At 38.1% G+C, this 25,510-nt stretch overlaps 1 protein-coding gene and 1 long non-coding RNA gene across 9 annotated transcripts in view; both read left to right on the forward strand.

Annotated features, from left to right (window-relative positions):
• Window positions 1–15,243, forward strand: part of MAPK10 (mitogen-activated protein kinase 10) — a 445,883-nt gene extending 430,640 nt beyond the window's left edge. For 6 of the 8 annotated variants that reach the window (XM_050790476.1, XM_050790479.1, XM_050790474.1 and 3 more), the window contains one exon: window positions 10,150–15,243. In XM_050790476.1, the coding sequence (XP_050646433.1) occupies window positions 10,150–10,292 (143 nt within the window). In that variant the 3' untranslated portion in view covers window positions 10,293–15,243. Of the gene's footprint in view, window positions 1–10,144 lie in introns of all 8 variants that reach the window. The other 2 variants (XM_050790481.1, XM_050790482.1) reach the window with 1 other exon arrangement.
• On the forward strand, window positions 8,103–9,462 carry LOC126954725 (uncharacterized). The gene is made up of 2 exons (XR_007725699.1): window positions 8,103–8,298; window positions 9,416–9,462. It is a non-coding gene; the product is annotated as an uncharacterized LOC126954725 (long non-coding RNA).
• Window positions 15,244–25,510: the final 10,267 nt, after the last annotated feature.

Consider the following 25,510-nt stretch of genomic DNA (forward strand, 5'->3'; position numbering starts at 1 on the left):
AATTGCCACTCAATTTCTCCCTCAGAATATTTCTTGGTACTATTCCAAACACAAAATTCAAGACAAGATCATGTAACTTTAATACAGTATACTATTCAGCATGTTCTAACACCATTATTATAAATATTTATTCGCTCTATTAATCTCCATGAAGATAAACAGGCCAAGCATCAAGTATACAAATTCTTGCTATTGGCATTTTTTCATGCTGCACATAAAGGTTTGCAGTTTTCAGGTATTTGATTTATTCATTTTGGGAAATACATATTCATATTTTTTTGCAGGCCTGCTTAGTGTGTTAGTGATTAATTCTAAAATGTGCAACTTATACTCTACTTGAGTGAGAAGGCTAAGCCACTTTTTAACCATTCCAACTACCTTAACAATTAAAAATTATTGCCCTAAACTATAGTTGACTGGCTTAACGAATTTATAGTTAAAATGATTGTGGATTCAATCTAGGAACAATATTCATGACTTCGTTATAAGTCACGTAGTATGACTTTCTCTTTTGTGAGAAATTATATGTATACTACACTTTATACGATGCATTTCTGTATGATATATTTATGTGCATGATGGAGAGGCTCTGGGGCAGCCATGTGCTGGCGCTGACTCTACCAGCTCATGATGGCCAATTCTGTACCTCTCTTTCCAACTATGCATTTATTGTTGGTGTGTTGTCAGCATGAAATCAGCCACGGAGGATTTACAACATGAAAATTGGCAGACCCTACAAATCAGGGTGTTTTTGTTGCCCCCTGCAGAGCCAATTGTTAAATTTTTATTGGCACACCACTGTGTGTGTGCGTTTTTGTGTGTGTAATGAACCACGCTGGAAAGAAAAAGCAATTAGTAAAAAAAGTTTGAAAAGTCAGCTTTTTTGCATTGTTCATTATATTCAGCTTTTTTTTCATTAATGTTCATGTAGCATATTTTATTTTGAAAATAGCTAGGGTAAAGTATTTTTATAATACAGACTCTGTTAGTATTCAGTCATGACAATACTGGGAATTCTGCAGCAAGGGAATAAGTTAAAGCAGTATCTCAGGGGCCAAATGCTTCTAATATTGACACTCATGTTATGTGATGCTTTTCAAATGTAAATAGGAAGTTAAATGTGCATTTGCAGAATAATTTATAGGTTTTAAATTTATTGATGGAATTGTTGTATGTCAATAAGAGATAAATTTAAACTTCAGATACATTTCTAAATAAATAATTGTACTCCCTTCTGTTATCTGATTTCACTTGCATAGCAATTTATTTTCAAGGATGGCATAGCTGCTTGCTTGCTGAATTGATCTGTAACAATTGTTGAGGGACTGGCAGTCCATGAATAGAAATTAATTTTCTTCTAAAAGCATTTGTTATAGGATGTTAGAGCTAGAACAATAGGAGAGCATCTGATTCACCAATGCTCAGTTTGTTCACCAGCCCTCTTCCACCTGAGAAGTAAAGCTCCCAAAACTAACAGTGACTCACTAAGATAAGGATGCTGAACATCAGGATGGGCAGAGATTTTCCAAAATCTCTAAGTCAAAGATAAAGCTTCTGGGTGATTTAAATATGCAACTGTTTCCTCCCCAATGTGGACCACATTCCCCACCATGGGAATATGTCTTAGGGTCACTAATCTAGTCCATTAATTTTATTTACTTTTTATTTAAAAATCTCAGGCCCAGACAAATTGTGGCTCAAGATCATGCAGATAAAAAAGGCACTATTTTTTTCATTCTTGTGCTTTTTCTCGTTCTGTGTCTATTATACATTTTTTGATTTTGTTGGCAGTGGGGGGTATCAGGAAAATCATTTCCTTTAAAAAAAAGTGGAACATTTTCCACCATAACAATGTTTTTTGGTTAAATAACTCCTAGCTGAGAAATTTTCTTTAGCATACGTTACTTCTTTCTATGAAATTTGATTTTTTAGGTAAAGTTGAAAGTAGCTAATATTCCTCGTTTGCAACCCTATTGGCATTTTCGGTTCCTTTTAATGCCATTTTTATTGACAAAAATTTGTAATGCTTTATTGATGGCAAAACATTTTTGAAAATGTATATCTCTACTGTTTTCTCTTAAGTAATATAGAAAGAAGAGATATTTATCACATTGGACAACTGAACACTATGATCAGATTCAATTCAGTTCAATTCTGTTTAAGATATTTTCGCAAACTGCTTGGCAGCAATTTAACAACTTAAAGCCAAGTCCCATGTCTTGTCCCTTATATTTGTTTTGGGTTTATGTTTTACAAGGCCTGTTTATTGCCTACATGAAAATAGACTTGAATGGATCATCCAGTAAAGCCAGAAGTGGCTGCAGGCAAGGAGGCATTTATTATAGTGTAATAGAGGGAGACATACAGAAGCAAATAGTTTTCCTGTAATAGTGGTGGACTGGTTAACATTTAACAACTATATTTAAAAAAATAATTGAGGAGTAGCACTTAAGATTAACACTTAACAACTATATTTAAAAATAGAATCGACGAGTAGTACTTAACAATTTCTGTGGTATAAATATTCTCACTGTGACCAATTTTAAGCAACAATGTAACATCAATGGGTGCAGAGTTGGAAAGAGATGTTAATAATTGGTTCTAAGAAGCCACTGAAAGCCAGCTCCAGCACACCATAGACAGTGCACATTTTTCTCCCACCATCACACTGTATAGCAAGGAACCATTCCCATGAAACAAGCAGATGTCATGGGAATTTTTACATCTGAAGTACTGACGACCTCTCTTAATGAACTGGTGCCATATAAAATCAGAAGCAATAGTCTATGGAACCCTAGAAATACAGCTGATAAAGACTTTGATAGATTCTGAACTTTGAGTAGTTGAACACTAATTATAATTTGCATTCAACATTGATAAACTGGAGGGCAGGGCCATTCCAACACAGAAGATAGGAATTAGAGAGAACCAGCTGATGAACAAAAGGAGAAGAAAGACAACTGCAACAAAATGATTTCCTTTGGCCACAAATAGCTTAACAGTTTCACTAGTTCGAAAGCAAGAAGGAACTTGCTTTTCCTCACAGAACCTGTCTAGAAGAGTACACATAAAAGATACTCAATACTGTTTTGTTAACTCGAGTACTTACTCTGTGCTACTACTCAGCAGTAGACACTGGAAGACAGGAGAAACAAAGAAGTATAATGAAAGAAGTAAAAAGAAGCAGGGGAAATATATACTTGAGGTAATCTATAACAAAACTACATATAATAAAGGACTGACTGGTATGGCATAACATTCAGAATATTCCAGAAGTGTGCTGAAAATATGCTGATTTTGAAAATAAGTGCAGTAGGAGTGCTGTGTGTTTTATAAGCATAGCCTGCAGCATGATCCCCTATTTATAAAGAGCTTATTAAAAGCTACTCTGACTTTTGCCACATTCATTCAATATTATTCATAGATATAAATTTGTGTTTTGCTGCTGGGGAAATTTCCTCAGTGCTCTTTGTTTAATTTCTCTAGCTGCCATTGTAGTGGGTTTGTGTTTATTTGTAAACATCAAATTGTTTTCCTATAAGGGAGCCTTATTTCAGCTAAGCCTTATCTCACCCTTATTTGAATCATTACTGAACTTTCACTGTGACAATAAGAATGTGTCTCCATAATCAACTCCAGCCAGGATAGGGGAAAAAGCCTATCTCAAGAGAAGACCAAGATTATTATTAAATATATTTAAAAATACTTTTTGGTTTGTATTATGCCACAATTTTATTTTAAAACTTTCAAGCTGGTTATTTTCTCATAAATAAAGCATGCTATCAAAAATCCTCCTGGTTCTACTGGCATTCTGGTTAATTACAACATTCATTATATATATATATATATTCATTTGATCTGTTTTTAATATCCAATCCCCTGACACTGAAACTTCTTATTCAAATAAGTCCTAAGTATAATTGTATTTCTACACATTAGCAATGAACATAAAACATTTCCATTTAGAATAGCATCAAGAAATATATATTTAGGAATAAATTTAGCAAAAGAAGTGCAAGCTTTGTACTCTGAAAACTACAGAACATTGTTGAAAGAAATTAAAGAGACCTAATAACTGGAAAGACATTTCATTGTTCATGGATTAGAAGATTTAATATTGTCAAGGTGATGACAGATGCTCCCCATATTGATGTACAGATTAAGCCAATACCTATCAAAATCATAGCTGTCTTTTTTGCAGAAATTGACAAGCCAGTCTTAAAATTTATGTGGAAATGCAAAGGATGCAGAATATCCAAAATAACCTTGAAAAACAACACAGCTGGGAGATTTACATGTTCTGATTTCAAAACTTACTACAAAGCTACAATATCCAAGACAGAGTGCTACTTGCATGAAGATGCACAAATAGATCAAGGGAATCAAATTGAGAATCCAGGAATAAATACCTACATTTATGACCAATTGATTTTTGAAAAGGATGGCAAGACATAGACAGAGACGAGCCTTTTCAATAAATGGTGCTGGGATGATTGGATAAGAATGATTCATGCAAAAGAATGAAGGTGGACCCCTGCCTCATATCATATACAAAAATGAGCTAAAAATGAATCATAGGCTTAAGTATAAGGTCTAAAATTATAAAACTCTTAGGCAAAAACACAGGAGTAAATTTTTATAATCTTGGGTTAGAAAATGGTTTTCTAGATATGACACGAAAACACAAGCGATAAAAGATAGATAAATCCAATTTCATAAAAATTAAAAACATTTATGCTTCAAAAGACACTTTCAAGAAAATGGAAAGACAAACCATAGCATAGAGGAAAAACATTTGAAAATATATATCTGATTAAGTAACTTATACCCAGATTATTTAAAGAGCTCTTACAGGCCTGTCACAGTGGCTCATGCCTGTAGACTCAGCATTTTGGGAGACAGAAATCGGAAGATCACTTGAGGCCAGGAGCTTGAGACCAGCTTGGGCAACATGGCAAGCTCCTGTTTCTACAAAAAAAAAAAACACCTTTTTAAAAAAATTACCCAGGTGTGGTGGTATGTGCCTGTAGTGCTAGCTACTTGGGAGGCTGAGGCAGGAGAATTGCCTGAGCCCTGGAGTTAGAGGATACAGTGAACCATGACCATGCCACTGTGCTGAAGGCTGGGTGACTGAGTGAGACCCTGTATTTAAAGAAATAATAATAATTTTTAAAAAAAGAAGGAAGGAAGGAAGGTAAGGAAGGAAGGAGCTGACAACTCAATAATAAAAAGAAAATAAAGCAATTAAAAAATGGCCAAAGGAGCTGAGTAAACTTTCTCCAAAGAAGATATACTAATGGCTGACAAGCACATGAAAAATATATTCAACATCATTAGCCATCAGGCAAATGCAAATCAAACCACAATGATATACCATTTCATGCACACTAGGATGGCTAGATAGATAAAAAGACAGATAATAAGTATTGGTGAGGATGTAGAGAAATTGGAATCCTCATACACCGCTGGTAGTAATGTAAAATGGTGCACCCACTTTAGAAAACAGTTTCTCAGTTCCTCAAGTGTTAAACCTAGAATTACTCTATGTCCCAGCAATTCCACTTATAGGTATATGCCCAAGAGAAATGAACACATGCCCATACAAAACCGTGCATGAATGTTCATAACAGCATTATTCATAGTAGCCAAAAGTTGAACCAACCTAAATATCCATCAAATGCCTATCAACTAATAAATAAACAAAATGTGATGTATCCATACAATGGAATATTATGCAGCCATACAAAGATATGAAATACAGATACATGTCACAGCATGGATAAACCTTAAAAACATTCTGCTATGTGAAAGTGGCCAGTCATAAATGATCACATATGGTATGTTTCCATTTACATGAAATGTTCAGAACAGGCTATTTTATAGAGGCAAAAAGTATATTAGTCATTGCCTAGAGCTAGAGGGTAGGTGAGGGATGGAGTGCAGGGTTTTCTTCAGGGATGATGAAATGCTGCAAAGTGGATTGTGGTGATGGCTGCACAATGTCGTGAATATACTAAACACTGAATCATAAAAATTAAATTTCTTAATTATATATGTGGATTATATCTTAATAAGGCTGTTACAAAAAATATATGAACATCATTTTATACCTCAAGTCAAAACTAAATTAAGCTGTAGCACCGTGATTTGAAAGACATCCATGGTCTAGGGATATATCATCCAGGAGACAAATAGTAAAAAAAAAAAAAAAAAAGCAATTTCCCTCTGCTGGGCTCACAATTGATCAGGCCTTTATAATAGAGGTCTGTGTCCAGTTTTAATCTCTACCTTTTAATAAGGATGTGGATAAATGGAGGAGAATTCTGAGGAGTCCATCATAGTGACACTAAATTATTAGCAATTTATGAAAGAATAGGAAGGCTGTTGGTATAATTTAATCCAGAATCGGGGGGAAAAAACAGAGCACGGCATTTGGGCAATGTAAGGGAACCAAGGGCTGTCTGCTAGGAGATAAAATCTTATCATGAGGGGAAATGACCCAGCTCTGTATCATAGCTATAGGGGATATAATTAAGTAGAGTTGGAATAAATTGAAGCCATTCAAAGTTGGAATATTATGGAATATTTTAACTTTACATTATACATCGTCCTGATAGTGAGAGTAATTATTTACAGAAAGACAATGACAAGAGGACTTTAAAAACCTTTTCTAGAGACATTTAAGATCAGAAAGGACGGGTATTTTTAGGAGTTTAAAGAACATGAAAAATTCATAAACTTTTCTGTATATAAGAATATCAGGATCCCAAAAAAATACATATTAAGGGATCACGACCAGGGAAACTTCCAGGCAAAAAGAATGACCACAAAGAATTATATGAAAAGTTTAATAGTTCTTACCATTTATTTGAAGATCGGTGCATATCATTATCTTTATTTCCTATATTTTTTTCACATTTCCCATAGAATACATCAATATATTTATAGTCAACAGATACAGTGTAAAAATATATGGATGATACAGATGAGCTGTCTTAGTTTAGGTGTTTGTGTCCTCTCTAGATAACTGACACATTTTCATCACACTTTTTTCACAGGCAAGAAATGTCTACTCCAGGAAGAAAGAAGATTATGTTAACCCCTCCCCTACCTTAACTTAGTTTTATTTTGTCTTTCTGATTTATTAGGTCTATGTGATAACACTATTATAACTGACTTTGGATTTATTATTTTTCACAAGATAGATCTTGCACACTATATTTGCTCAAATCAGATATAATTTTGGTGAGAATTCTTCATCTCTTATTTGATTAGGGGATTATACTACAGATTTTTAATAGTGAGCTATTTCACAAAGCAAGTATGTTACCACTCACATTGCTTAGGTGTATAAAAAATATACAAGGAAAAAAAGTAAATGGATTGTTTCCAGGGCGCTCTGGTTTAATTATATTGCACAATGCCTTTGGTTCATCTTTCTTCTGTTGATCTCAAAGCTACTGGCAACTCAGCTCTCCTTTACTGAGTGATTGCCATGGGCAAGTTTCTTCTCAGAGTTTCAACCTTATAGTCCCACATAACACATAAATAATTTTTTTTCAAATTAATCTAAGTTAGTAATTCAGAGTTCTTATTTGGAGATTCCAAGTAAGCAAGCCTGCTGGAGAGTAAGCTCATAAGCAAAAGGTGTGCTAAGCCTTCTCCTATATATATATATGTATTTGTGTGTGTGTAACTTTCATCAACAGTCCTACTTATGTCCTACTGGCTTTTCTATATGCATTTTAAGTTTGATGTCATTAATGATGACATAATAGTATTTACTTTTTTTTTTTTTTTTTTTTTTTTTTTGAGACGGAGTCTCGCTCTGCCGCCTAGGCTGGAGTGCAGTGGCCGGATCTCAGCTCACTGCAAGCTCCGCCTCCCAGGTTCACGCCATTCTCCTGCCTCAGCCTCCCAAGTAGCTGGGACTACAGGCGCCCGCCACCTCGCCCGGCTAGTTTTTTTTGTAATTTTTAGTAGAGACGGGGTTTCACTGTGTTAGCCAGGATGGTCTCGATCTCCTGACCTCGTGTTCCGCCCGTCTCGGCCTCCCAAAGTGCTGGGATTACAGGCTTGAGCCACCGCGCCCGGCCAATAGTATTTACTTTATATACCTTCCTTTCTCTAGAGATGTGGTCCCTAAGTAATTCGGATTTCTGAACTTCACTTCAGCCCCTATTTCTTGGATAGGACACTTGCATGCGTTTGTTTTAAAAGCTCCCTGCGTTAAAAATAACCAGGCTCAGATGACTCTATTAAGGAGTTTTGTTTATTTGTTTCCTCCATAAGCCAGAGGTTTTTTTTTTTTTTTTTTTTTTTTTTTTTTTTTTGTGTGTGTGTTTTATTTTTTTATTTTATTTTATTTTATTTTTTTAATTTATTTATTATTATTATACTTTAAGTTGTAGGGTACATGTGCATAACGTGCAGGTTTGTTACATATGTATACTTGTGCCATGTTGCTGTGCTGCACCCATCAACTCGTCATTTACATCAAGTATAACTCCCAATGCAATCCCTCCCCCCTCCCCCCTCCCCATGATAGGCCCCGGTGTGTGATGTTCCCCTTCCTGAGTCCGAGTGATCTCATTGTTCAGTTCCCACCTATGAGTGAGAACATGCGGTGTTTGGTTTTCTGTTCTTGTGATAGTTTGCTAAGAATGATGGATTCCAGCTGCATCCAAGTCCCTACAAAGGACTCAAACTCATCCTTTTTTATGGCTGCATAGTATTCCATGGTGTATATGTGCCACATTTTCTTAATCCAATCTGTCACTGATGGACATTTGGGTTGATTCCAAGTCTTTGCTATTGTGAATAGTGCTGCAATAAACATACGTGTGCATGTGTCTTTATAGTAGCATAATTTATAATCCTTTGGGTATATACCCAGTAATGGGATGGCTGGGTCATATGGTACATCTAGTTCTAGATCCTTGAGGAATCGCCATACTGTTTTCCATAATGGTTGAACTAGTTTACAATCCCACCAACAGTGTAAAAGTGTTCCTATTTCTCCACATCCTCTCCAGCACCTGTTGTTTCCTGACTTTTTAATGATTGCCATTCTAACTGGTGTGAGATGGTATCTCATTGTGGTTTTGATTTGCATTTCTCTGATGGCCAGTGATGATGAGCATTTTTTCATGTGTCTGTTGGCTGTATGAATGTCTTCTTTTGAGAAATGTCTGTTCATGTCCTTTGCCCACTTTTTGATGGGGTTGTTTGTTTTTTTCTTGTAAATTTGTTTGAGTTCTTTGTAGGTTCTGGATATTAGCCCTTTGTCAGATGAGTAGATTGCAAAAATTTTTTCCCATTCTGTAGGTTGCCTGTTCACTCTGATGGTAGTGTCTTTTGCTGTGCAGAAGCTCTTTAGTTTAATGAGATCCCATTTGTCAATTTTAAGCCAGAGGTTTTCAATGCTTAACTGAATACAGTCTCTGAGGAGATTTTTTAAAATGCAAATGCCAGCCGGGTACAGTGGCTCACACCTGTAATCCTAGCTCTTTGGGAGGCCAAGGTGGGCAGATCACGAGGTCAAGAGATCGAGACCATTCTGGCCAACATGGTGAAACCCCGTGTCTACTAAAAGTACAAAAATTAGCTGGGCATGGTGGCATGTGCCTGTAGTCCTAGCTACTTGGGAGGCTGAGGCAGGAGGATCGCTTGAACCTAGGAGGCGGAGGTTGCAGTGAGCCAAGATCGCGCCACTGCATTCCAGCCTGGGTGACAGAGCGAGATTCCGTCTCAAAAAAAAAAAAAAAAAAAAAAAAAGCAAATGCCTTGGCCTCACCCAAGGCCAATTATATTAAAATATATGCAGTGCAGTGGGAGCAGGGGAGGCAGTGTAACCAGATATTAGTGTTTTTTTTATAGAAAGTGTTGCAGGTGATTTCAAATATAGAGTGAGGTTTGATAACTACTGCACTAGCCTGTGAATAACTTGTGACAAGGGACTTTTTATTGCTATGTCTTGATTGTCACCATTTAATATGTTCCCCTGTGTCAGCTGCTCTATAAAGGCTTGCCAAGTGATTGATGGACTGGACATCCCCTATTGTATTTGCCCATCCCTGAATCCTGAATGGCATTGACATGAGTCTGGTTCTAGATTGAGTCATGTTGGTCTTCATTTTCTTAGCACAGGTGCAGCAGTGAACAGCAGTGAGAGTCTCCCTCCATCCTCGTCTGTCAATGACATCTCCTCCATGTCCACCGACCAGACCCTGGCATCTGACACTGACAGCAGCCTGGAAGCTTCGGCAGGACCCCTGGGTTGTTGCAGGTGACTAGCCGCCTGCCTGCGAAACCCAGCGTTCTTCAGGAGATGATGTGATGGAACACACACACATACACAGACACTCACGCACACTTACAAATGCAGACACACAACATCAAGAAAGCAGCAAGGGAGGGAATCCAAGCCTAAAATTAAATCAATCTTTCAGCCTGCTTCTTCCCCAGAGTTCTGTATTGCAGCTGAGCTCAAATGTATATTTAACTTCTAGTTGCTCTTGCTTTGGTCTTCTTCCAATGATGCTTACTACAGAAAGCAAATCAGACACAATTAGAGAAGCCTTTTCCATAAAGTGTAATTTTAATGGCTGCAAAACCAGCAACCTGTAACTGCCCTTTTAAATGGCATGACAAGGTGTGCAGTGGCCCCATCCAGCATGTGTGTGTCTCTATCTTGCATCTACCTGCTCCTTGGCCTAGTCAGATGGATGTAGATACAGATCCGCATGTGTCTGTATTCATACAGCACTACTTACTTAGAGATGCTACTGTCAGTGTCCTCAGGGCTCTACCAAGACATCATGCACTGGGGTACCACATGGTCCATTTCATGTGATCTATTACTCTGACATAAACCCATCTGTAATATATTGCCAGTATATAAGCTGTTTAGTTTGTTAATTAATTAAACTGTATGTCTTATAAGAAAACATGTAAAGGGGGAATAAATGGGGGGAGCGAGCTCTCTCAGACCCTTGAAGATGTAGCTTCCAAATTTGACTGGATTAAATGGCACCTGTATACCAATTTGTAGAAAGAACATATGTGATACTTATGTAAAGTGTGGGGGGAGTGGGTAGTAGTTTTCAGGCACGAAATGGTTTGACCTTTAGGAGGCAGGTGTGAATAAAAGCTGAGAGACTTTTCTGTGGCAGTGAAGAGTAGGAGAGACTGGAGAGTAGTGTGCGTTGTGGACTAAGACTAAAAGGAGGTTATTACCCAGATACTAAGAGACACTGGTATCCCTATTTTAGAGATTTGGCCCTATTCCCGTTTGCCATTTCTCAATTACTGGTCACAACAAGAGGCCACTGGAGAAGGTGGCAGGTGGTGAAGCAAGGTTATTGCGTGTGCTTTTGATGATAAGAATCTCTCTCTGGAACTGAGCAGAATTGCCTCCGTGTGAATTCCTTCAACAAAAAAATGAGCCTGCCTACACTGCTTTCAGGTTGTGGATTGTGTTTTCCATGTGTGGGCTGCTTCCCTGGTTCATACTCTACCAAAGTTTTGTTTTGAGAAATAATACCACTTTCCTCTTCTGAAATTTAAAAAAAAAATCAATAAGAATAAAACCCCCGAAGCACAGTGTGAGTCTCAGGTTAGCATTTTAAAACATCTCCAGAGACATTGTTATTCCTCAGGAGTTTCCCCGACTCTTTAATGTGGCTAATGTTTCATGTTTATTTATTTATTTTCATAAGTATGAGCAATCGAAGAAGGGCTGATCATCTGAGTTTTGTACTGCAGTAGATGTAAGAGCAATAACTCTGCCCATAAATTTACTGCTGCCAAATAGTTCTAGCAATATGAGTTTGTCTTAAAAGCCATGAAGCATTAATGTCAATGTTTAGCAAAATCTCCTGAATTTAGCTTAAATTAAATGAAAGTGCTTTCCTGAGCACTTAAGGAGGCACTGTGAAACATCTTGGTTACATACAAGGCAATACCAAGGTGATCTCAGCAATAATTGGTTCAGGCTTCCCTTCTTATTCACTTCGAAGTATCCATCACAGTTATTTGCACTCTGACCATGTTGGTGCTCACCAAAGTGGTGATATTTCACCTGAAGAAGTGAAAGACAGGAAGTGGATGGTTGATGAGTGTGAACTGACTGGTAAATAGAATACCCCCAAAACAGAGCAAACAAGAATGCCAGTGCTCTGAAAACTGCCTTAAATATAATAATAGGGAACTTACTTTCTCTCTTCAAGCAATAGAGTCCACAGGGAACTGCACCCACCTGCACCATCGCCATGCCAGCGGTGCTGCCATTCTGAGATTGTTTCACACAGATTCAGTACATGCGATCATTTGCTCAAAATAAAGAGAAGAACATTCCTTTGTGCAGCTTGCCCCCTGGAATAAAAATGGCCCATTTTCTCTATTTTGCTACCATTTTTGGGTTAATATTGCAGAAAACCTGATTGTTAAAAATGCCTCCTCAGTCACATGAGCTCCCTCTCTTTTCTTTCAGTCCTATTCTGTTTTTTTTTCCAAAAACAAACAAACAAACAAACAAAAAGACCAAAACACTTCTCCTCTCTGTATCTCTAATTCTTTACTCATTTTCTTTCTCTGTACTTTTCTCTTGATATATCTGTGGCCTCCCCCCTCCTTGCCACTTGGGATTAAGTGCAGAGAGCAGGAAGCTGCTTTAAAGAGAGTCTCAAGGGGAATTTCATCAGCCCCAAGATGACATCACAACACAGAAGGAAGTCTCCAGCCAGCATCTTCAAAGTGCTTGACAGGCTATCTCTCGCATCTGCAGAAATGGTGAATTTCCCCCTCAGATTAAACCAGGCAAGAACTAGACAGGGCCCCTTCCCCGCTGTTAGTACCTTCCCAAAGCTCAGTTAGTCTTAGGTCTTCTGTGCATGGCTCTTGGGAGCTGATTAGCTTTAGCCAGATTTCCCTTATGGACAAGAGAAAAATGGAACAAATTCCTCAAATATAAGTATCATTTACAAATAGAGGTAAGGATTTGGCCCCCAGTATTTTTGCAAGATCAATTTTATTAGGTGATTAAATCAAGGTAGATGATGAAACAACAAAGAGAATCACCACTGTAAAAGCCCCCCAGTCCTTTTCCCACTAGGTCTGCTTTCCTATAATATCTCTAGGAGGTGATGATATTATCACATTCACAGAATATAGTATGTTCTGCATTCACTTATCTGTCTTGTTAACACACACACACACACACACACACACACACACATACACACACACCCCAAATATTTCTTAGTCACCTGTTATTTCCCAAGAACATCCCAACTTTTCAGGTAGGCAAGTGTCAAGTCACCTGGACAATATTCCTGAAAAAAGTGATGGTCCTACCCGGGGTTGGGGCTCATTTTGGAACATGAAGTTGGCACTCTGAGGAGCCTAACCTTCTGTCACTTCTTTAGGGCAGTTGGCTGGCAGTGATTGTTAATAAAATCTTTTGCAGTGTTTTGTAGGAAGGATGGCTGTGTATTCATGCGCAGGGAGAATTAAGCTGCTGCAAGAGTTTGGCAAAACCACCACCACTTTACTATTAATATGTCTTTACTATTTTTATATGTGTTTTATGGGTCAGTGTGTTCAATTTTAAATAGGAATACTCTAGCCTTACACCGGAATTTCTTCTTGTGGAATAAAAACTGATAATAATCTTTCATCTTCAAGAATCTGATGACTGGGTTTTGTAGGAATGTACCCCACAGTTGGGCCAGAGACTGGCCAATTCCCACCAACTGGAGTAAGCTATTTAATTCAGGGCCAAGAAGCTCGATAGTTTTTCAATCTGTTATCAGAAAAATATTAGGTAAAGACACTGATAGTAGCTGACTGGTAAAACCAAAAGTTGGCCTTAGCAAATGGAACTAGTAAAAAATAGATAAAAATACATAAAACCTTTTATGTCCTGTCAAGGAAAAAAATAAGAAAACCTGATTTTAAAAAAAATTTTCAATATTCATTGCAAAACCTAAATTATACAAAATCTATTTCGATTTGAATCTCTTAACATATGAACAGCCACATCTTAAGTGCATTATGCTCTGTAAGGTGTGTTATTAGCCAGCTTTGCTGAAAAATATATCTTCTACAGCTCAGAAAGAGGAGTAAAACTGCTTTAGAAATTTTTGATCCCAGCCACTTTGCATCCAAACAAGAACCTGACTCCCCACTCACAATCCCCCACACACATTTTAATTATAAGAGTTCAACGTTTTCCATAGATATCATTAAACCAAGCAAGGAAACTCCTGTCTGTAAAAACAACAAAAAAGTTACAATGTAAATAGTTATTTTAGCTATTTTCTTTGTGATTAGAGGATAAGATTTTGTTATTTCTTTTGGCACTGAGTCCTTTAACTATCTGAAAATGGTTCACTTTGACCTGTTTCTTTGGTCAGCCAAACTGAAGTGAGGGGCCTCTGTTTATATATAGAATCTTGTATATGTAACTTTATTTATGTGGGACCAATGGCCAGTATATTCTAATGGACACAAATCTCCCAATCCTTATCTAGGAGTATCTGTTCACCTTGCCATGTCCATCTTGCAATGAGACCTAACTTGCACCTGCCTGTTTTTCTGCATGATTGGACTCCAAAGACTATTACCAATGATGAGAATTGTCCTGTGTCAGTGTTTATAAAATGGACTTGAAGCACACACACATGCATACCCATATTCACATGCACCCTTACAATTCTAGATCAACCCTGGAAGGCAAAACCATGTACGTTCAGTTTCTTTGCAAGGTCTGAGCGGTGAGGACTAAATTCAGTCAGCCTAATGGGTAAAATGCAACCTCAGTGATGCTTAATAAGGATTTAAAATCATTCACGTCATTTCTGTGTTCTTTCTCACACTCTTTCCTTTCTATTTTCTCTTCCTTTATTTTCAAAATGTCTGTGGAACAAGAGGATGAATTGGGGGAGAACTTTTGCTTCTTTTGGCTCTTTTTAGGTAATATGGAGTCTATCTATTGTGATTTCTGTTTCTTATGGATCATTAAAATCAGAGAAAACCTGCTTCTCTCAACATAAAACCAAATCCAAACCCCGACATTGTTGGAGTTTCCTGTTGACAATGGTTGTGATGCTGCTCGTTGTCTTGAGTTGCATGTACCGACAGTAGCTCTGAAGGGTCTCATGTTTTCATTTTGGCAACTGGTAAAAGAAACTTGTAGTGTGGTCTGATTGTGCCAGGGAATAAATAAGAAATAAGGAATGACCTACTTACTCACCTTGGGTCAAGAGTGTGTGATATGAATGTGACCATGTAGAAATCTGTGTTTTCATTTGACACTGGTTTCTTCTAAAAATGACCTTCATTTCTGTCTGCAGATACTAGTTGGATATCCGCAATTCAGTAATTTCTTTTTAAGGTATAAAATCAATGAAGAAAAAAAAGATCATCTTTTGGGGGGCATTAGGTAAGTAGAGCAGGGTTAAATTTCCTAGATTAATTATCAGATTCCTATTCATTTTAACTATTTTCCAAGAGAAAAGGCAAAAGCCTTTGTTTATCTACATGATATCCAACTTTACTATCTCAAACTCCCTGGAGAATTAAAAATATATGTTATTTTGTAGTTGGATGAAGAGGTCACTGCACTTGCATTAGTTTGCTTTGCAGTGTCTGAACAATGTTGAAGAGTGGCCCTTCTATTCTGTAAATAATATTTTATTTGACCAATTAACTATTAGAAAGCCTGGAAGATAAACATACACATTATTTTGAGTTATCACATTTATCCTTTTACCTAGATCCTGTTGGAAGAGAGAAAGCAATAGCCTTTTGTTATCTCTGCAACAGCATCTATCCCAGTTTAAATCACAAATCCTTACTCTCTTTTAAAGAAGTCCAGCAAAGATACCTAAAAATACCCACAGTCATAAGAAGGGAAATTGCATTCCACAACATTATTGCTCATAAAGAGTCAGAAGGAGTTATTGGTGCATTCCTGATACCATAAATGGTTACTGAACATTTGGTATTTTTGACCAAGTTCACAGTAAGAAGAAAAAAGGGTCTTGGACTCGCTTTTCTTGAAGATTTCTTTTGGAGCAACCAACCTAGAAGGATGAATCTGCTTGCCAATAACAACACTGGGTCACAGCCAAGGCAGAGGTTTTTGACATTGCCAATTCATCACGGTGATGTTTCGTATTTGTAACATATCTTTTCTCCACGGATGTTGAAAGGCATACTTGGATGACATATGCTAATAGTGAAACACACTGAAAGTCCCACCATCACAGATCACTTTATGTTGGGAACCACTCTATGTGGCAAGTCATCTGTCCCAGTTCCAGACTAAATTTCAACTGCTCAACCATTTAGATCATTGTAGTCTGTTTAAGGCACTAAAAATGTGCTGTAGAAATTTATATTTCTCAGACACATGAAATGTGATGACACATCCATCAACAAGTCAAACACTCCTTTGAAATTTTCTACCTTATGTCAAATATTTCTTTCTTTTAAAGGCATTCCTATCCTGGTATAAAACCCAACATAAAATAATTTTAGGGAATTTAAGGAATTCAAATTTCACTTCATGGAGTACTTGGCTTTATTTCTTCACTGAACTTCTAGTAATGTTCTTCACCTGATCTTGTCTGCAGTGTTTAGACAAGAGTCCAGATCATTTGCAACTCAAAAGCAGGTACAAAATGTTATCCATCTTAAAAATCCCTCACATATTCCCTAGAAGAGTGTCCCACACATAATTTGCCTTCCATTAACACTTGTGAACACATCCTGGTGAAAATATTGTCTATGAACAATTATACCAAAAAAATCAATTTTTATAATGCAAATAATATTTTACATGCACCAAGAGGATTCATAATATTAAAGTATTTCTTTTATAAAAGGAAGGTTTTCAGAAAGCGATGGCCTATTCCTTCAATGTTAATATATTGCAAACTTGGATTTGGTGTAAATCAAGCCCTAAGAATACTGCTCTGAATTTCTAGCTTAATTTCTGAGCGACATTCTAAAGCAGTTCATTAATTTATTTCAAAAACATTTCTTGGACACTTCGGTGTAGGAGATATATATTGCATGGTCCTTAACCTAAAAAATTCAGTTAATAAATCTTTGTTTAAAAAAACTAAAGCAAATATTTTTATTTCGTTTATTTACTATCTTTTTACATATGTATTTAAATTAGTGGTGTGACTTGCATGAGTCCATTTTTATTATTTGCTTAAAGCAATGAAACAAGGAGTCTGCCTCTTTCAATGGTCTCATTTTGTCTAATTATATCAGTATACTTCATGAATCAGCATAAGAGGACTTTGAATTTTCCATTACATTATAAGAGATGAAACTACTTTTAAAAATTATTTAAAATTTAAAATTTATTTTTAAAATGCATGGATGTTCTTTTCTGCATTGCAGAAAATTTGCTTTGATATATGGTTCCTTTGAGAGCTATTGGACCTGGATGCTGACTGAGTGTGGGGCTTGTACTTTCAGCCTCACAGTCTCCAAATTAGCAAATGGTATCACAATGGGTACTGAAGCTTCTTATATGAAGCCAAATCTTTGGAGTCTGTTCAGTCTCTGGGTGACTGTTGGAACCCTAAAATAACTTAAAGCAGAATTTGGTCATATATTTTTTTTTTCTAACTGAGGACATCCCTGAACATCTGAACCAGAAATTTGACATAGAGCTGTAAATATTCACTCATTCATTCATGCAACAAATATTTATTTATCAAGCACATCAATCATCCAAGGACTGTGCTAGGTACACATAGCTGTGAGGAAGTCAGCAAATCTGCCTTCACTTGGTCTGCATTCTAGTGGAGAAGTCAGAGGTAAGTACGAAGACCACAAAGCAACTTAAATAAGGTGTGAAAGGGATGCTATTTTAGACAGTGGTCAAGGCAAGTCTCTCAGAAGAGGTGATAAGTGCTCACAGACCTGATTAAAGTGAGACAGTGAGTTATTGACATGGAGAAGGGCGTTTCAGACTCTGAAGAGAAAGCAAGGGCAGGCTCTGGAAGCAGAGCTTGCTTATATACACGAGGAGAGGCAAAGAGTCTTGTGGATAAAGCAGAATGAACAAGAGAAAGTGGGATTGTAAATGAAATTGGAGAGAGAAGCAGGGGTCAGATCATGGCAAGATCTTGAGATTTTATTCTAAATATGGGAAATGGTGGTTAGATCCGAGAAAGGAAATGATATAAGCTAAATTTTCTTTTTAAAAGGATTCCTTTGGCTACTGAGTAAAGAGGAATCTCAGGAAGAAAGATTAGAATGGGAACAAAAAATCCATTGTAGGATAAAACATTAATCCAGGAAGACATGATAGGGCTTAGACTAGGAAACGGAGATGCTGAGAAGGATTTGAATTCTGGACCTATTGTGAAGGCAGAGCTGACATGATTTGCTGGTAGATTGATATTGTGATATGAAAGAAGAGATCAGAAATGACTCTAGATTTTTTTTTACCTAAACCACGAGGTAAATGATAGTACAGTTGACAGAGATGGTGAACCATGGGTTAGAAGAACACTGGGGAGAAAATGATGTTTGTTTTTGGAATGTCAGTTGGAGATGTTTATTAGATGTCCCAGTGGAGGCCAGGCACAGTGGCTCACGCCTGTAATCCCAGCACTTTGGGAGGCCCAGGCAGGCGGATCCTGGGGTCAGGAGATCGAGACTATCCTGGTTAACATGGTGAAACCCCGTCTTTACTAAAAATACAAAAAATTAGCCGGGCGTGGTGGTGGGCACCTGTAGTCCCAGTTACTCGGAGGCTGAGGCAGGAGAATCGTTTGAATCCGAGAGGCAGGGGTTGCAGTGAACCGATATCGAGCCACTGCACTCCAGCCTCAGTGACAGAGTGAGACTCTGTCTCAAAACAAAACAAAACAACACTGCAACAACAACAACAACAACAACAAAAATCCAAGTGGAGTAGCAGGAGCGTCTTGTAAGCTGGAGTTAAAGGAAGAGGTTGAGCTGAAACAGAAATCTGAGAAAAATCAGCTTATAAATATTATTAAAAGCCATGAATCTGTAGGAGCCCACCGAAAGACAGCACAGTTAAAGAAGAGAAAACCAAAGATAGAAATGCCTCTCACTCCAACGTACAGACATCAGAAAACAGGAGGGTATTCCAGAATGTTCAGTGAGGTAGAGGGAAAACCAGGAGTGTGCTGTCCTGGAAACCAAGTAAAGAAGGTGTTTCAAAAGTGAGGGAATGGGCAGGAGAGGAGTGTTACTGAGAAGCTGAGTAAAATGGGAACTGAAGATTCACAGTTGGACTAAATCTGTTTGAAGGTCATTGAAGACCCCAATGAGAGGAGTTTCTATGCAGTATTGAGCAAGAAAAGAGTAACTCGAGTGAGTTCAAGAGGACATGTGAAGTGAAGAAGTAGAAATGGATACAGAAAATTCAGAATTTTTTTTAACAAAGTGCAGCAGAAGAATGATGTAAAAGTTGGAGATAAATGTGAGATTGAGATAATTTTTTAAAAGCTAATATAGCATGGGTAATAGTGTTGGTGGGGCCAAGACAGAAATAGCAAAATTGATAATGCAAAAGAGAAAGGGGTATTTATTTGATAGAGTAACATGCTTGCAAAGGCTGGAGGGATGGGCTCCAGTACATGGGCAGAGGCACTGGTCCTGCACAATAATTGTAGCAGGAGGTGACGTGGTGTGCACAGAGGCAGGTATTTTGGGAATATGGTGATGTGATGGGCATAAGTACGTACTCTTGTGGTTTTTTTGTCTCAGTAAAGATAGAAGTAAGATTGTCAGTTGAGAATGAAGAGAAGAGTTTATGGAAGTTTGAGAAGTGTGAAATTGACCTTGGAAACTGTGAAAATAAGTTACTGGACAGTAATGAAAACCATGTGAGCCATAGTTATATAAATACAAAGGAACACAGGTCAACATGGTGGTCTTTTGTCCTACAGTCATGTTTAGTTCTTTTAGGCACAGGTTAAGAGTAAGAAAAGACTAGTTTTAGTTTTATAGAGTTGCATTTTGTTTATTTTTAATTCTCAAATGAGTAGCACAGTGCTGGGTGAGTAGATAATGGGATTTGGGCATGGGGGCAAGAGAATAATCATGACAAGGAACCACAGAAGCTAAGCCGGTCAAGGAGGAGAGTAATGAAATGGGGGATGACAGTCAGTGAAAACTTACCAAGTTGGAGTGATGGTGCTAAGTAAGGGTAGTGACTAGAGAGAGAAGAAGAGATGACCACAGCGTGGCATGCTTGAAATGGAACTGTTGGCGATGCCCGCAATTAGTCATGACACAGTATGTGGTATAATCATGAGTGTGGTGGCTGATGTTCAGGCAGTGGCAGAACAAGATTTTCAAAAGTCATCAAGGAGCTGAATGGCCAAGATGGTGAATGGAGTATGAGTGGGGAGGGTGAATGGGTTAGGTGCTAGAATATTCAGTCAATGATAAGGAGAGATGTGCTTGTAAGAAGGTCATTAGAGAGAAAGAAGGATCAAAGGTCTGAAAGTAGCTGCAAATAGCAAAGCAAGGTCTGTTTCCCCTTCAGGCCAATAATATGCAGGTTGCAGGAGAGGAAAACAGCTGGGCTTGAGAGAGAGGTCTGCAGGGAAAGTGGCGTCTTCAGGAGGCAACCATTATTCAGAGAAGAGGACATAGGTGATGACAGCTGTAAGATCTAGAGGGGATAATGGAAAAGTCTTAGGCAGGGGGAACGCATTGGAGATAGAAGCAAATGAGAGAATACACTGGGCAATATGGGGATAAGCAAATTGATGAAGGAAAAATGGCATGGGAACTTGGACTATTTTGGCAACAGGTAACCAGCGATGAGAGCAAGATGGCATGACCCTGGGGATCACTTCAGTGTGGTGCATAATTAATCTAGTGAATCATGAGGGGGCAGGGAACAGGGAATGGGAGTGTGGAGAAGAGAGCGCTGGGATGGACGTCCTCTATTCACAAGAACGGGTGGGATGATCAGGGCCTCCCACAGAGGTAAGAGACAGTTTTGCTCAAAGAAAATGATGCCAGTTTGGTTTGCCCCTTAACAATTCAGTGTTCTCCTGTTGCCCTTACTTTCTACTTAAGAAAAGGCTGCCTCACTGTGGCTTATCCCTCAAGAGGCCATACAGACAGCAGCTATACAGAAGTTCATAAATAAAGAGTATCATTCAGCCCTGGACCTGAGCCACAAATGGTGCTTTAAAAACCACACTTTTCATCAGCTAAACTTTTTACTCAAAGATCTACAGTAGTTTCAGTAGATTTTAGCTGCCTGGGGAACTGTTAGTTCTCCAAGTCACTTCAGAGCAAGAGGCCCTTAAGCTGGGCAGTTCTAACTTGCAACTCATTCCCCACTTGTGCAGTTAAGAAGACTACTAAGAGAATAATGAAACAGACCTTTGGGACCCACAGTTCCAGCACTCCTTTCCTGTAGTTTGTGAGTTCAAACAAGGCAAAATGTTTCCAGCTCTGGATGCTTTCTTTGAATAAGAGAGTAGAAGCCACGTGGGTACTAAGTGTTTTCAGGTCTCATGGTGTGCTGCTAAAGTGTTATGCACAATGCCATCTTGATGGCATGAACTGGGTAGGTCATGCTTATTTTATTGAAAAGACTCCCTAGGGTCTGCCGTGAAGGCACATTTGCCATGCTGTTCCATAGGCTAGGAAGGCCCCTTACCGAAACTGCAGCTCTGTCTCATGACTTCCTACTCGTCTTTCAGGACTCACACCAAAGTCATGGCTCTGCAGTGCTCTCCTCAGCTTCACCTTTATGGTCTCTTTAGTTTCTTCTATAGCACATCATATAACGTGACAATAACTAAATTTATGTACCCAGGAGGACCTAGTCCATAGCGCTCAGTTTAGTCATCATAGCCCTTAGAAACATTCATTGTATTTTATCCGACACCTTTAACACCCAACATCATCTTCAGTGTAGACATGCATAGAGTTGATGAAGGACAGTTATACGTAGTTGTTTAGACATGATTTTCAGATCATGGATGTAATTGCACCATCTCAGAAAGAGAGAGTGGTTTGGGTTACTTTCCTTGCCATCAATCCCTGGTAGATTATCTGGGAACAGATGAACTTAAGAGTCTCTGAGACCAAGATATAATTATATCCTGTGCTGGTGACCATGATACTTTTACTGCTGGTCAAATCCCTGAGGCCAGAGCCTTGCTATGTTCCTTAGAAGCTGAAACACTCTTTCAATAGAAATAATTTGAGGGCTGATAGTTTCTATTTAGTGAGCATTTACCATGTCCCAGGCACTCTGCTAATCCCTTCATCTACTGTTCTACATTCCTCATAAAAATATGATAAGGGAGGAACTATTAACCCTACTTCCAGAAAAAAAAAAACAAATTTAGGCTTATATATATTACATAACTTAAGTTCATAAAGCTATGAGGTGGCAGAGCGGGGTTTGAACCCTGGTCTTAGATTCCAAAACTCATGCATGTGGTACTCTAATCAGAGTGCAGCTCTGCAGTGTAAGGAACACTGGGGTTTGTGGAAAGCATCACATTCTTTAATGCTCTCCTGAATCCTCAAGATGTTGTAATTATATCAATAATATAAACTACCCAGCCTGGGAATGATTTTTTGAAGGACATCCCAGCTTGAGAATCAATGGGAATAATTACTTAAACTCTACTTAGAGTTTTTAGTCATTTCATAATGTTACATATAAAATCATGTTTCAGTGGAACTGACATCATAGGTAATTCTGTCTTAAATGTTCTCCAAAGGATACCCAGACATCTAGTTTGAATAGCGATGCTAACACAGTAGGCTCCACATCTGCAAGCAAATCCTTTATCCTGAGTTTATAACTTAAGATTCATTTTAATTACCTAAATAGTTTTAAGAGGCACATACAGGCTGCAGCAAATGAAATCTTGATATTACCTAACTACTTTGTATCCTTATTGATTTCCAATTTATTCTTATGTTAATTACAATTAATATTGTCTAGGCTTTTTGTTTAACTAATGGAAATCCAGATGAACATGCTGCTCGTGGTATCCATTGATTAGTGCCATCATCACTGAAATTGACAATTAAAATTGACAATATCATCCCTCAAATATTACAGGCCACATAACATATGTGTGTGTTTGTGTGCATTGCATTCCCAAAAATTACTGCAAACTCACTGTGCTGGCAGTCTCTTTGGCATAAGGCATGAAGGGATTTAAGAGCAAGAAGATACAATCCTGGCCTCTTACGAAGCTCCATTTATCAATGGAGTTATCAATGGAGCAAAGTGACAGGCACTGGGATAAGCACATTACATACCACCATTAACCACGGCAACATCCCTACTTTGTTGGCGTTATTATCTCCAGCTTGTAGATGAGATCAGACAAGTCAAGTTACATGGTATTGCCACGTATCTTGCATAAGGCATGTTGAGAGGCAGATCTAGGTTTGAATGGCTCTCAATTTTCTGCTATTTCCACTTCACCACTCACCCTCCTAAATTGTTTATTATTTGGTGAAGAAAATAATCCAATGTGGGAAAGACAGAAAGATATATATGCAAATTGGGGCACAAAAAGCAACTAACACTGCTTTGAGATTCTGGGAAGCTTCATGAGGAAACTGACATTGATTTGGCTCTTAAAGGATGTTTGGAGTGTGCCAGCTAGAAGGAAGGCATCAAGAAGGACACAGCAATAGCAAGTGGAAAGTTCTAGAGGCATGAAATGGTATGGCAGGTGCGGTGTGAAGTGGTAGGAGACAAGAATGAAACTGGAGGTAGGGCCTTTTACACTATGTGAAGGGCTTTGTCCTGGGCAAGTGACAGTCATCATATGTAATTAGCAAGATCAAGCTTTGGTCAAACGAATAATTTCAAAAAGGTAACCTGCAAAGGACAAAAGTCCAGGAGAGATGCTGGAACAAAAGGCGCTGGGTAGGATGCCTTCATCAAAAGGTAAGGGAAAAGTGGTTAAAGAGGGCAGATTAAAAAGGCAAAGATGAGTGGAACAGACTAGCTGGTGAGCAAATTTATGAGTGAAGAATGAGGTAGAAAAGAAAAATATGAGTTGGCTGGGCGCGGTGGCTCACGCTTGTAGTCCCAGACAAATTAAGTGACCCGTCATTGCCATGCATCCTGCATAACTTTTGGGAGGCTGAGTGGGGCAGATAGCTTCAGCCCAGGCATTTGAGACCAGCCTGGGCAATATGGTGAAACCCTGTCTCTACAAAAAAATACAAAAAATAGCTGGGCATGGTGGCATATGCCTGTAGTTCCAGCTACTTGGGAGGATGAGGTGGGAGGATCACCTGAGCCTAGGGAGGTCAAGGCTGCAGTGAACCATGATCACACCACTGCACTCAAGACTGGGTGATAGAATGAGAGAGTGAGACTGTCTCAAAAAAAAAAAAAAAAAAAAAAAAAAAAAGAAAGAAAAGGAAAAAATATGAGTTAACATTTATGGAGTCCTTTTTGTATTTTACTAGCAGCTGTGCTCAGCCTAACCCAAGCTATCTCATTAAGACCACATAACAACTCTATGGGAGTATTATTTTTATTATTCCAATTGCACAGAGGAAAAATAAGTTATGCATGGAAGGTTCAGTAGTAACAGCTGGCAAATTGTAGACCATTGGAATCCAAGCAGTTTGAATGAATATCTTTGTGTTTTACTAGTACATCATATAGCTTTCTGGATGAGTCTGAGGTTTTTATCAACTATGATAAGGACTGGAAATAGGTGAAAAGATATGAAGGGAGAGTTATTAAGATCAATTTTCACATTTTGAGTTTGAATTTCCTATCGTGTTTCCAGGTGGAAGTAACTGGTTAAATAATTGAAAGACAGAGAAAAGGGAATTAAAGAAGTTATTGCTATAAAGGTACTGGTTGATACCATAGGACCACAGACACTTGCTCAGTGGGAGGGTAAAAATAAAAGCAAGACAGTGGCAAGGATGACAACAGTACAGACCACTTTCCCTCTTGAAAATAAATAAGCACATGCAAGCATTCAACCTTCAAACAACGCAAACCCCATAAACTCGAGTATGCAGTCTTTATTTCTTATTTTGACTTTTGTAACTTTCTGTTCTACTATGAGAAAGATTATTTGCCTGGCTTCTCAAAACCATTGTCTTATTGTGAAGAACTGTTCTCCCAAAACTCTAGCTCCAAAGAGCCCTGGGTTTTTCTAGAAAATTAGCATTGCTGAGGTTCCCATATTTGCCAAAATTGGAACTTTAGGCATTCATCTTTTAAAATTATTGTATATTTTCAACAGGAAACACTGATACTGTCAAAATTAGAAGCAAAACAGTTTGTTCCTTCCAAACTTTTCTTCTTCTCCTCCTGCACCCTGGCCCCCTCCCACCAGCTTCTTGCTGCAAACCAACTTTGCCAACTGTAGTAGGGAGAGAATCCCAGATGGCAATAGCCTGAGTGAGAAAAAAATGTCACTACATGACACATACTCTAGCAGTTTCACTCAGAGGGAAACAGTAATAC

Source organism: Macaca thibetana, chromosome 5 (assembly GCF_024542745.1).
Source record: "Macaca thibetana thibetana isolate TM-01 chromosome 5, ASM2454274v1, whole genome shotgun sequence".
Taxonomy (NCBI): Eukaryota; Metazoa; Chordata; class Mammalia; order Primates; family Cercopithecidae; genus Macaca; species Macaca thibetana.